This window comes from Urocitellus parryii, chromosome 8 (genome assembly GCF_045843805.1).
Source record: "Urocitellus parryii isolate mUroPar1 chromosome 8, mUroPar1.hap1, whole genome shotgun sequence".
NCBI classification, from domain to species: domain Eukaryota; kingdom Metazoa; phylum Chordata; class Mammalia; order Rodentia; family Sciuridae; genus Urocitellus; species Urocitellus parryii.
Window position 1 is genome coordinate 21,869,567 of NC_135538.1, and position 13,864 is coordinate 21,883,430.

A 13,864-nucleotide genomic window follows, 5' to 3' on the forward strand; every position below is an offset into this window, starting at 1 on the left:
AGGGATTTGTGCTTGGTAGAAGTGCAATAAAATGTTGCTGATTTTCTAAGCTATGGTAGACCAAAGGATCTATGACATGGTGCACAGTGCGTGGAACGATGAACTATTTTCCACTGTGAAGATGTTCTCAAGCTTTCCCAGCATACTGAGGAAGCTTCCTGTTCTGCAATAATTTGCTCTGCCCTTTTAACCTAATGCCACAGCTGTAGATACCTGAGAGCAGAATCCAAAAAATATGAACTTTGCTCTGTATTATAAACATAAACAATGATTTGGAAAAGACAAATGTTACAATTCACAGAAAGAATTCATACCTAAGAACAGAAGCCTCCACAAGGTTTTGCACAACTGGAGGAGAAATACTGATAGTATTTCAGTTTCTTGTTAGCAGAAGTGGAGATGCTGAGGCTTTTATTCATTTAGTCACATGTAGACTTTTAGTAGTGACCCATTGAAATTAAAATACAGTTCTGGTCCAAAGAACCAAGCAGCATTTCTTTAAAAATGGAGCACAATAAAAAACACAAGACAGTGCGTTAAGACAAGACTCAGCCTTTCCTGGATATGTCTTCCCATTTTTGAGTGACCAAGTAAGGATTTTAACGCTGGCACATATTACATTTTACAAAGTCCATTTTCTTCCTCGTTTCTTATTCTAGTGAGTGTTTTTTTTTTAAAACCATATCTTTTACTGAGTCACCTATATATCTCCCATGAGAATGATTTAAGTTACAGAAACTTATCAATGAGACCTTTCTTTTAAAGCTCCATTTTATCCTGCCTCAGCCATGAAATCCTCCCCTGCCAATCTCTCCTGCCACCGTACTTATTCAGCCTCACTATAGGAGCAACTCATTCAACGTTCAGCAGAGGCCACTTCGTCAACTAAGCTGCTCATCATTTATAATACAGTGTCCTCCCTCCACTCCAGCCTGGTCTGAACCACAAGGTCAGTTAGTCACAAAAGCCCACTGGACTGGAGAATGATACAAGTGTATACGCGGGTAACACACTGAATGTGAATGTAAAATAGAAAACATACGTCGACTTGGCAGTCTTTTGACAAAGGGCAGAAATCTATTCTTTAAGTATGTCTTTGCAATTTTAGCCCTAAGCACAATACCAAGCGTGGAGGCCAAACCCAATATTATTGGCGGTGGGAAGAGCAAACCGATCTGCAGCATTTGGTATCATCAGTCCTTTTTTCACACTCAAAGCCCTGCATCTTATCCTTTCCAGTCATGGCATATCACTGAGGGATCTTTTTCTTTCGGCTTAAGGTTTTAAATTCTAAAATTATACCCCAATGATGGGCTGGGGGTGTAGCTCAGTGGTAGAGCATGTGCTTAGCACATGTGAGGCCCTGGGTTCAATTCCCAGCACCACAAATAAAATAAAATTCTCCAAGGAATTCGGCTTTTGCATTTGGGAGGGAAGAGATGCTTGCTGTGTGGCAGTCAGTAATGTCCCCACTGGAGAAAAAAGGAACAGGCTGCACACAAACTCTGTGCTGGCTTCTTGGAAAACATGGACCACGCTCTATTCTTTGAACTGTATCGTCATCGGTGAGTGTCTGCCACTCTGGTGACTCCTAGTTGTGTGTATGTGTGTGTGACATGCACTCACAATAGTATATTTTTCTGACTAAATGAAAAATGTCTCTTTTCTGAAATTCTGTATTCCATCAAACACAATGCCCTAAAAATCATCAGTTCAATAAATGTGACTAACAAGCTGATCGTTGCTGTCACGCCATCAATGGCAAACAGATTCTTGCATGTGGGAGGTAATGAATTAAGTTGTGTGTTTTAGGATTACCGTATGATCTGAAGACACTGTGTAAACTGATGGAGTTCGGGAGTATTATCTTTTCAGGAGGTTAATAAAGAGCTGCCTGCTCACTCTGGCTTCATGAGGACATGAGGTTTCACAACAACACAGTCTGGAAGATAAGCTGCAGGCACGTGGAAAGCTGAGTTCAACAACACTTAGAGCAGGCCCAGAACTGGGTGCGCTCTGCACCTGGCCTAGAATGCATTTTGGCTCCAATTCCTTTCCTTCACCCCCTTCCTGACTCCTTGGGGTTTTACTGTGGAAGGTAAATTTGTACCTCAGAGAAGCCACCTTGGTCTCTACTCCCCTGTCTTGGTGGACTGGGGCCTTTCAGGGTTCTTTGTATCTTGTTTTGCAATTACCTGTGTGCAGTCTGCTCTCCTCTTGTATCATGATCAGCTGGAGGGCAAAGGCCATTTTTCATATACTGACCTTTTGCTGGCCCCCACAGTCTCATCTTCATTATTCTTTTTATATGTTCTTAGTGAAGAAGATATATAAAGCCCTTTACAGTAACTCAATAGAAATAATGTTAAACAATTTTCAGGTTTCTCACACTATGTTGTGTTTAACCAAAAGACCTTAAAGATGAAGTCTCCAGTCTCAGGGAAAGGAGGCCTAACACCACTGTTCCAACTATAGAATCAGGCGGCTTCAACAGCCCCAGATACACTCCCATGGCTTAGTAGAACCTGCTTTGCTTTCTTTGTTATTGAGGCTTCAGATTGAGATATTGAGTATTGAGATATTGTTTTATAAAAAGATGCAATAAACATCTGGGATTTTAAAGGCATGTGATATGTTTTTGCAGATATAACCAGTTAATAGATGAAGCAATGCTCTTGAGTGAGCGGGCATAACACCGGAGGAGAGTGAACACTGCATCCCAACAGTGAGGAGGAATTAGCTCATGGGATGGAGGGTTTGTGTGGTGGTGAGCTCACACAAAGAGAAACTCCAAAAGAGGGGTGGAGGTATAAGTGAATCGAGTTGGTTTTCAGAATTAATGGTATCTTTCTAGAGAAATAAAATCTTGTCTTTGTCTTAAGACACTTTCTACTTCACATAAGTCTCACAAAATATTAATTTAGAGTGACATTCATTTGAGTCTCAGGAAGTGGCTTCCATACCTAACACTTCTCTTCATTATCAGCACGGCAGATATCATGCATGTCATAGATATCTGTAACCAACACAGCGGATTCACTCTGTAATCTTAGAGTGCCATGCTGGCAGCTGGCATGTCCACCTCCTTATGTACCGACTAGCCAAGCAAGATGCTAACCTGGACCTTATTGACCAGAAAGAACAGAATGTACTAATTTAAAGTAAAGAATAAGAAAACTAAAACATCTCTCCACCATTCCTGGAACTATGATCTGTCATTTTTTTAGAACACCAAGGCCTGCTGGTTTAGCTAGCATAAATCTGTCAGCAACTTTTTATTAGGTTGATAAGGAAAACACTTCCTTTGAAGTCTGGCCAGTCAGTGAATGACACTGACACCCGTATGGACCAGGGAGAAAGCACAAATGAATTGGAAATTTAACAGTTTGGTGAGATGGGACAACTGGACTTAACAACAAACCAACAAAATCACTACTTGCATGAATAAACTAAATTCCTTTCCATTTTAAGTCTACTTTATCTTTATGTTCCAGAAGTGTTATCATTGAAAGTCTTAATTTCTTATAGCCAGTGCTCATAAACACAACTGGAGTTCTTCCATCGAGCAAGTAAAGCCCCAGGAATACTATGCTTCAGATTTGAAGAAAGCAAAATAATAAATTTCCAATAGATTATTAGCAGAGGCTTTTAAACCTTTTTAAAAAGACTAATGTATGTGCAAATAAAGTGGTTGTGGACTTCCAGAGAAGATGGTGTCAAGCTACCTGGTCTGTTTAATAAAGCCTTCTATTCCCTTTGTCTTTGGACAATTTGGGTCAAAAACAGAGGAAGAGAAGTTCACGCTCATCAATTTCTAGGAATACTCAAAATGTCTATAGAATGAAAATGAGGCTTTGTCAAGTTTCAGCTGTTCAATGCAGAGATAGACCTTACAGAACAGAAAATAGTTTCCTGAGAATTCCTTTCTGTGCCACAGGGAATAGTTTGGTCTCTCCCAGTAAAACCTCTCCTTGTGGGGATGTTCAGCTCAAGGTTTGTATAAGTCTGCCGTGTGGGGGCTCTTGCATGGAATAGCATAGGTATCGAGATGTAATCAATCCACAATGAGGAATTTGTGAAGGTTCTGGGGGTGCGCGATAGACATGCATGTCATAGATATCTGTAATCAACACAGCAGATTCACTCTAGAAACCAAGGCCTCTAAAGAAGACTTCAGGGGAATAGTATCCTTGCCTCTAGCACATTTTGAAATTGTATTTGCACAGATCAATCACAAAGCAGAGACTGCAATAATCAGTTTCCTGGGGACCATTCCTGAGTTTCTCTTAGAAATGTCTAGAACCTACAACATTGGGTCTACTGATGCCACCTACTAAGTCCCACTCTTGGAGAGGGAGTGCCAGCTCAAGGGGGGCATGCGGGTTTTGGTGTTCCTCCATGCCGAGCTCTTCACAGGGCCCAGTTAAAACCAGGGGAGAAAGATGTTCCAATATCTCATTTTTTTTTAAGATCCTAAAGAAAAACATCTTTAAAAGGGAGAATATTCTCAGACATCCTAATGCTTGAAGAGTCCACCCTTTCTGATTATTAATTGATCCTCTTTAATAATTAAAAAAGCAAACAATGCCTTATGAAATGGAAGCAGCCACCTGAGGATATTACCCTACTTCTTGTCCCCTAATTATCATTTCTCTCCTCTTTATATTTCAGACTTCCTCTTTGTGGACCACTGGTTTTAGGTCACTATTTGGAGCCTGAGACCTGCTTCTTGACATTGAGTTAAAGGAAATCATACTAAAGGAAATAATACGGGTTTTTCTCTTTATTTTACCTTTCTTATCTTCTGCCTTTTCCTCCCGAGGTGGTGATTTCTCAGATACAGAGCCATTACCTTCTTCAGACTTCCCTACATTCTCCTCTCGGGTAGATTCCTCTCCGATGGGTATCATGTGCCCGTTTGAATTTTCAAAGTTAACTGTTACATCTCCATCTAAAATGGGAAAGAAACACCTAGATGTCTAACTTGATGGCTTTCTTAAAATCCAGCTTCCCAGTTACCAGGATAGTAGGATCTGAGTTCGTGTTTCTATCCCTGGAGCCGAATCACCGTTTCATTAAATAATTTATCTACAACGAAAGAGCTAGAAAATCCTTAGTCTTGAGAGAAAGCAGCTGAGGAGGGAAAATTCACGTGCCATTTCAAGGCAGTGGGACTGATTATCCTAATTGCACAATACCCCAGGGCAGTAGAGTTCCTGTGTTCTTGTGCTTAGGTTTTGTTGAAGTCAATATTTATGTGTTTTTCTTTGTCATCCAGAAACTGAATGGTGAAAGGAATGATCTGAAAAATGAAATAAACATTTTAACATGCACCAAAAACACAAGGTGTATGCAAATACACAAATAACATGAAATGTAATTACACATACAAACAATTAGAGGTGGAACAGGAAAGTTTCCAAGCACCACTGTCTGCAGAATGTATTACATATGCGGTGTATTAACTTCACACAGTAATGTATCTGCCACTCTGTGTTCAGGGGACAATGGTAGCACAGCTAAGTTTATTTTCATTGTCATATTTAAGGAAAGATTAAAATTTACTCAGGCGATTGCTCTATACAATTACCCAAAAGTCCATAAGGTAGCCTAATAATAACTAGAAAACATTAGTCGGAAAAACATACATTGGAAAAAAACAATTACACAGGAATTTTCTAAAATCATAGCTTATAATAAAATGTCCAATGTATTATCTAAATCATAAATAACTAATTTTAATCCTTGGACTTCGATAATTCCTGAGCTTTTCTAAAGTAAAAGGGATCTTGTAGAAAATTCTAATTAGTGATGCTTGAAAGATTACCCTTACTCCATCTATGGAAAAATGGCACTATCATTGTAAAATAAAAATCAGTGAATTAAAGTTTGATATAGTAAAGTTGAAGAAATGCGTGATTAGAGGTGGTTTTATGCAGTTGTTTATTAATTTTATTTTATAAGTTATTATAAAACAGAAAACATTTCCCAAATTTTCTTTGCTTTGATTCAACAATTAAATTCATTGGCCTTCTTAACAAAAAAAAAAAAAAAAGGCATGACCAGTAAAAAATAAATATCGTGGAATTATGTCATGCTCAAAATGAAAAGCAACTGTTGTTTAGTCAAGTAAACTACTAAGAACCTATAATCTGATTTCTGCATAAAACTAAAATAGACAATCATTAAAGGAAATGCCATTGCCAGTAAATCCTATTTCAATAAAATTAAGGTAAGCAATTAGCTATAAAAGAAGAGGGTGGGTTACAATATGCCCAGATAAAATTAAAATGATAAAATTAAAATAGACAATTTTAGCCAGGGGCAGTGGAACATGCCTGTAATCCCAGGGGATCCAGAGGCTGAGGCTGAAGGATGGCAGGTTCAAAGCCAGCCTCAGCAACTTAGTGAGGCTCTAAGTAACTTAGTGAGACTCTCTCAAAATAAAGTATAAAAAGGGCTGGGGATAGACAATTCCAATGAGATATAAAATATAAAAATAAAAAATTTAAAAACCAAATTTAAATTAACATAAAAACAAAAATAAAAATATATATTATATAATATATAAAAATATAAAAAAATACTAAAGGGGTTGGGGATAGACAATTTCATGTACAATATAAAACCACTTCTTTGTATAAAAATCTTTAGATTAGGCTGCAATTATGGCTTAGTGATAGAGCACTTGCCTAGCACATGTGAGGCACTGGGTTTGATCCTCAGCACCACATAAATTAAATAAACAAGTAAAATAAAGGCATTGCATCTACCTACACCTAAAAACATTTAGAAATTAAAAAAATCTTCGGATTTAAAAAAAAAACTTTAAAAAAATCAAATAAATTTATGTGTGTATTCCTTGACTTTAGTTGGTAATAAATAGACATTAAAATCACGTTAATGACAATTTTAAGCAATTATATGAATACTCTTCAATAGGTTAAATAACTGATTATTGAAAAAATTTAGAACAAAAAAAACTAGAGAGAAAATTAGGTTTGTCATATGAAGAAATTGGATTATCACATGATGGAAATAGTCAACAACATGGGAAGGTACTTACTTTGAGGCATAAAATAAAACTAGTGCATATAAAAATAACTTTTTAAAAAAAGAGACATGGTTGCAATAAATATGGAATTGAAGACTAAAACAGAAAAGAACTGAAGATACTAATCCATTAGTGCTCGGACTGAAAAGCTTTTCTAGTGCTGTGTCTTACAAAAGTCGTTTCAGCATTAAAATAAAATGAAATCCTTGACATGAAGCCTGTCTCTTAGCTAAGCCAAGGAAGGGGCTGGGCGATGCTGAGGCAAGCAGAGGTTGAGAAGCTGGGGCGTTCATATGCAAAGGAACCAGAACTCAGAAATATCACTGAGCTTCAAGCAAAAAGAGACATAAAGCATAAACAGAAACCAATCGTTCAATAAGAGCGTAAGAGTGTCTGAAAAGGTTTACCGCTTTCTGGTAAACAGGGGCATAGCAGGTAGAGTTAAAGGAGGAACAGGAGAAGGGAATCATGTATGACCAAAGGTAGGTGGCTCATCACCAGGGGGAAGCCACACCAGCAGAGAGGAAAGGAGGATGGCAAAAGTGCCCTCATGTTACAGGTAAGGAAAAGACGGAAGGAAAGAACCAGAGTTAGGGACTGAACCTGGACTAGACCCCACACAGGCTTCTCAGGAGAGGAGATTAACTGTTGAACTTTCAGAGTGAAGTTATCACTTGGTGTAAAGGAAGACAATCTAAAGGGAATAATGATCGTAGCTGAGAGTGAGGTATGGGACAGGATGGGACGGGGTCACACCCAGGGCAGCTGGAGGGACCTGAAAAGTCTAGCTGGCCCGTGTAATAAAAGGCATAATTGACAGGCACTGTCAAGAGCTATGGGAAGGTCAAGAAGATCAAGGCCAAGAATGAATCTTCACTGGCTGAGGCGAGGAGGCTGTCACCAGAAACGCAGCTTCTAGTCTCTCAGAATGAAATTCTCAATATAATTGTTTTTAGGAAAATGACAGAAAACTCTTTTCTCCAGCCTTTGACTGAAAGGGGGAAGAGCTGTATTTCTGATGGGCACCCCTGGGAACTTTCAAATATTAGATAATTTTTATAGTTCTATACAGGGACCCGGCAAAAGATGGGAAACAAAATTCGGTAAGTTTCTTATGTTTAGGTTAAAAGTTGTCTCGTTTATGAATATTTCAAAACTTCTAATATTCAGCAATATACACATGTGAAAAAAGGTCGAATAGAGTCAGATTTCTGGGAAATAAGTGCATGTTAATCCAAGAACTTTTAACCTGTGCTGCAAATCGTTTAACAGATTAGGCAGAATAAAACCAAGAGTACTAAGCATTTCTTTAAATTGACCATTGCTTCTAGATGGATGAAAAAGCAAAATCTTTTCTTCCTACAATTTTTAATTGGAAAAAAATTAAAGTCATAAATTTCGTTTTTTTCCCTTTTTTAAAAATATTTTCAAATAAAAAAAAAACAAATTCAGAGTCAATCTGTAACTCTGATGGTCAGTCTGCAGCTCTCCGTGGCCACTGAATTACTCTACTGGCTGCAGAGGGGCTGGACATGACATGAATTTTGATATTGTGTGTCTACCTTCAAATTAAAAAAGCTAAGGATGTGCATTTTTTTAAATTATTATTTTTAAAAGTCCCAGACAGGAAATAAATAGCTTCAAGGTAACAGAAAATTGGGGAAGACATAAAGTTCATTTATAGAGTGAGAAAAGTTTGACAGGTCAGAAATTGAAATAAAATATCCAAATTGTGAGGGCTTAGTAAAAATGGAGCTATTCACTCCTGATTCCCCACCACTACCACTTTTTTTTTTCTTTTTTTAAGAGGAGGAGTAAAACAGTAAAGCATTTCCCAGCTCCATTTTGGAAGTATTCAGATGTTGGAAAAAATATGTCATTTATATTTGTAAATAGCAAATGCTAAAAAATGTTAAGTTCTTTGCAAAGGAACATTTATTAGGAAAAAAAAGAGAAATACTATTTTTTTGATTCCAAATAAATATCATGTTATTTGTTCCCATAAAAGTTCATTGATAATACTCTACCTCTCCAAGAGAAGGGGGAGGTAAGAAATAATTCAACAAAGTTGCAGCAAATGTCTTCAAGTTTTACTAGTAGTGGGAATAGAGAGTCACTCAGTATGAATTATTTGGGGAAATAACCAATGCTGGTGTCTTCTCTTATAGAGTCAAACTCAGTTCTATCTAATCCTTAACTTTTTTGAAGCATGATTCCTCTTTGGGAGGATAGAGGAAAAACAGAAAGAAGGTTAAAAGAAAAGGGGAAAAAACCATTGTTAGCGACAAGGTGAGAGGCAACTAGAAATGAAAAGAGAACAATACTGAAAAAATTACTTGAAAGAAAGGATAAAGCAGGTGAATTTGCCCATTCATGCCTTATTGATTGCACATTTGAACATATCACAGAGTAAAAAACAAGAGGCATGTTTGCTATCTCTTCTTTTATTGATAGTCCTAAGAAATAAATAAGGCATGAAGAAGCTAAAACTGCATTGACTCAAGCAATCGAGTTTAACTTGAGAGAAAGTCTCAAGTTCAAGAACAGAGAAGAGAAGGAGTCATGCAAGCATTGCATTGTTATCTGCATCCCGACATCCCGAGCCACTGTTGCACCTGGGCAGAGTTTTGGGTTCAGAGTGACCTGCGGTGAAGTATTCACTAAAAAAGTCACTGGATTTCTTTTCTATACTACCTCAGATTCTTTGCTGCCCACAAAGGCATTCCAAATCAGAGCAGACTCTTGCAGCATTACTTGCTACTTTATCTGACACAGAGCACGATCATTTTAAATTTCAAGAGACTATGAAAGAAGGACCAAAGGATGAAGGATCAGTTATTTTAAAGGTATGGTTAATGTCCTCACCTTGATCAGGCAACTCCTTAAGCACGCCCCTTCTTATCAGCTCCTCTCTACTTTGTCTTGTGGATATCTTCCTCTCTAATACTTTTGAAAAGAATAAGCACAAGTAAGAATCAAGTAATTGCTTAAAATAATTATGAACATCATTCCAAGTAGAATTGAATACACTCATTCTGTTCCTATGAGGGCTTCAACCCCAGCCCCACAAAAGGTGTGAATGGAGCTGAACCAACTCAGGACAAGGACAAATGACTCCACATCATGATCATTAGCCCAGCCACCAGCCCTGGTAATCTGTGGCTAAGGATCCAGACACGATATTCCATACCAACTACAGAGATAGAGGCCACTTCGTGCTTTGAAATTGCTTCTTTTAATAATGAGTCGTTTCAACACATGTGCTTTTATGGATATATAGTTATGAAGAGGATACCTGTGTTTGCTTTTAAAAACAACAAACCACAAACTCCCAGTAGACATTCAGGTAACTTATCAGAACCCCAGTGAGAAGGGAAGACGTTTTTAGAGTTTTCTCTCATACCATCTGTGATAAAAGTTCAGCGATTTGCACTTTTGTAACTCTTTGCACTCCCATATTCACAAATTCCAGAGGCTTCTGGTATGACTAACCCAAGTCTTAGGAAGGTAGAGAAGGGTGTTAAGAATTGGCAGCTTTCACAGGCATGTGAGGGGACACGGTCATAACACCAAGTCTTCCATCTTTTGGAAGGGATCTGTATTCCTGGCACAACTTTGGAATGGAGCTCAAGGTCACGGGGGCAGGACATCCATAGTGCTCACCTTGTATGTGCATAATTTTGGTTTCTGTACCCTACAATGTCTATGGAACCATTAGCTCCCTATCCTGGTTTCAGGGACAAAGTCACGTTACCTACCAATCCTGAGTCAACTTCCCCCTGAAGTATGTTCTGAAAAACTCTATTCCCTCCAGATGCTTTGTTCAAAAAAGTAACTTGTCACAGCAGAGAAGAGCAAGGTAAGGGGTCCAGGACACTTTGAGGAGAAAGAAAAGTATGTTGGGAGAGACTGGGCAGCCCAGGAAGCCTTGACTTCTAACTTCCATAAGATTCCCATTCCTGGTTTTATAATCTGCAAATCCCAGAACTACTCTGGACAACACAATTTCAGCTGAACCAAAGGCAAACTAAAGTCCATTACCCTCAGACTTGCCTTGACAAACACAAAAAGAGCATGTGATACACTAAAAACATGTTTTCTCCTGTGCTCCAGGTGGCCTGAAGCAAGGACACTGATGGGAGAGAGGGGAGGGCAGACATGCCCCGAGCAGTGAGCTTAGTATCAAGTACATGAAAGTCTCCCTAAGTGTTTACTAATGGCATGAGCCCCAGAATAGCAACACTTAGTCTCTCTTGAAGAAATTGGATTTGTTCCCCTTTCTGATAGCTGGCAATTGTGTGTTTCTTTTTTATCCTGGTTTCTAGAAAGTCTGATAGAACTTGAGATTTACCCCTGGTTCCACATGCCAATTCATGTTTACTCCTTCCCCGCTCTCTGACTTCATTTATATGTATAGTGTCTATGCTCTTTATTGTAAGTTCTGTCAACATATGTTGGATAGAATAAAAAGAATGCCAATGAGCGCCTTATTTTCGAGGAGACATACATGAAAGTTTCCCCTCTCTTCCTTTAGGTTACTCACCCACCCGGTTCCCCACCCTCTCTTCCAGAAGCAACTAACCACAGCTCACTCAAAGGTTGATGATTTCAAAGGACAAAGTTAATAGGGCAGGAGGCGAGGGATTCTTCCACTGGCTCTCTTTCTGATACAAAGAGTGCTGCTGTTTAAATGCAGTTTCAATTTGCTCAGACTCTTGTCTAAAAGGAGAGAACGCTTCTCAGTGCAGGAAGCCACACAACAGCACCCACAATGACAGGTGGAGCATTGCTGAGATTTTGCAGGTAGTTTAGAAGAACCCCAGACACTGCAGCCTTCCAAAGATTGCCCACGCCCATTCAGGCTCGCCTGGGATCTGAGGGCGGCACGATTCTAGAGACCTCTTGCAACAGGTGTCTCAGCCCCCATTCCTGGGATGGGCCAGAACCTCCCAGCTGTTCTGCCCTAAACTTGTGGCTGGGAGTGGCAACTGCAGCAGCATGTGCTGCTGGTCCTAGGGTCAGTCACATTCTGGCAACACTAACACACTGCCAATTCCAAATGCAGCCACTCTTGCTGTCTTTCTTATCTTCATCCACTCTCTGCTCAGTAAAGTCAGTAAAATCGCCTAAAACACAATGCAGTTATCAGAAGTTCTGGATGCTAGTCCCAGAACTCCTGCAACAAGTTGGGTGACCTTGGGCAGTCACTTCAATTTCCAGGGCCTCTAATTCATGATCTGTAAAACAAGGGACAAGAGTCAATGACCACTAAGGACAAATCGTCCAGCTTAGCTATCACGTGAGCTTGTATCATGAATGAAGGCCGTTCTGTAATCTCTGCTATGGGCACCATAGAAAACTTTCATTCTTACACCAAAAACTCATCTCATAGCCTGGAATGTATTTTGTTTACATTTCTGCCTTTCTGTTGTGGATCCCAGAGGATTTTTTAGTTTGAATTTTGGGTTTTCTCTTACTTTAATTCTAACTTAGTCTTTGCTTTATAAAAAAAAAAAAGAAAGAAAGAAAAAGAAAATCCTCCCTTTTTTTTCTATATAAATCCTGGAGCTTTGAAGCAGCAGCGTTGGTTGGCTTCCTGCCAGCAATCAAAAGCAACAGCTTTGTTCTTCTGCTCTACCTCCTATAAACAGGCCCTGATAGGAAAATGCCGTTGGCTATTTGTTTGGTCTCTGGCTGAAAGCATTTTTAACACATAATGCAGATAACTGTGTACAGGGCCAATGAGAACAAACTGGAGCCCACTGAGCCTGGAAGGTATGTTGTTGGGCACAAAATTCCAACCCCTGCTCTCACTGAAGTACAAGTATCTCATTCTTCACCTTTTAAAATATTTGCCCTGTGTTTATATAGTGTCTGTGTGTTTGCAGAGCACATTCACTGGGCACTTTGACGGGTTCTACATTGGAACGAATCTGGGAGGTCATTCTAGTTCAACGTGCCTCAGAAGACAGGGGCATCTCAGGAACGTTTCTGACGTGTGCTCACCTGCTCTCAAACCTTCTGGGGCAGGATGCTCACTTTCCCTCAATGTCCAGTTCAGTTATCGATCACCCTCATTTTTAGGGAGTTGTTCCTCATGAGACATCCAAATCTCAATTCTCTGTAACTTCTGCACATTAATCAAACGTAGGTTTTTTTGGTAGCTCTAGACTATTTAGAAGTTGTTTGTGGTCCTAGGAATTGCAGCAGCTGCTGTTTGACTCTGAAGCTCATCCCAATCTGCGCAGCTCCCTTAATAATATGAGTGGGGGTCCCCACAGCTGTAGCATAAACAAAATATTGCCAGGGAAGAGAGTTGAGGACTGCAGGTCACTAGATGTAGTAGCAGTCTCTCTCCAGGAAAAGGACCCTCACTTGTTGAGTAAATAAATGGCTCAGGGTTTCTCTCTTCTCTCCTAATTGAAAAAGCATGAGCGATTCTTATATTGGGATCAAGCAGAATCATGGTTTCTGTATCTTATTCTGCACTGGATGAATTAATGCTTTGACATTTCAATCCTGATTATGACAACACTAATTTGGATTCTCTCTGAAAGTGAAGGAAGCATGATCCCCATGTTCCTGACTTCAAGCTTACACTCCAGTTTCTCAAGTGTTGGAAAAGGATCAATCTTCCCCAGACTCCCAGCCGCTCTCCATCTCAGTTTGAACAGCATCTCAACTCTTCAGCATGGGTCACTAAGGCAGCCTCCTGAGGATGTCCCCTCTCCCACCTGCCTATCTCCCAACCACCCCTTCCTGGCTATTTCACTCTAGTTCCTCCAGTCCCTGCTGTCCCCTCTTTCCCCA

The 13,864-nt window shown here is 39.4% G+C and overlaps 1 protein-coding gene across 4 annotated transcripts in view; it reads right to left on the bottom strand.

Moving 5' to 3' along the window:
- Window positions 1-13,864, bottom strand: part of Phactr2 (phosphatase and actin regulator 2) — a 136,171-nt gene that overhangs the window by 57,338 nt on the left and 64,969 nt on the right. For all 4 annotated transcript variants that reach the window (XM_026397601.2, XM_026397600.2, XM_026397602.2 and 1 more), the window contains 2 exons: window positions 9,920-10,000; window positions 4,793-4,951 (listed from right to left, as the gene is read on the bottom strand). In XM_026397601.2, the coding sequence (XP_026253386.2) occupies window positions 4,793-4,951; window positions 9,920-10,000 (240 nt within the window). The remainder of the gene's footprint in view (window positions 1-4,792; window positions 4,952-9,919; window positions 10,001-13,864) is intronic.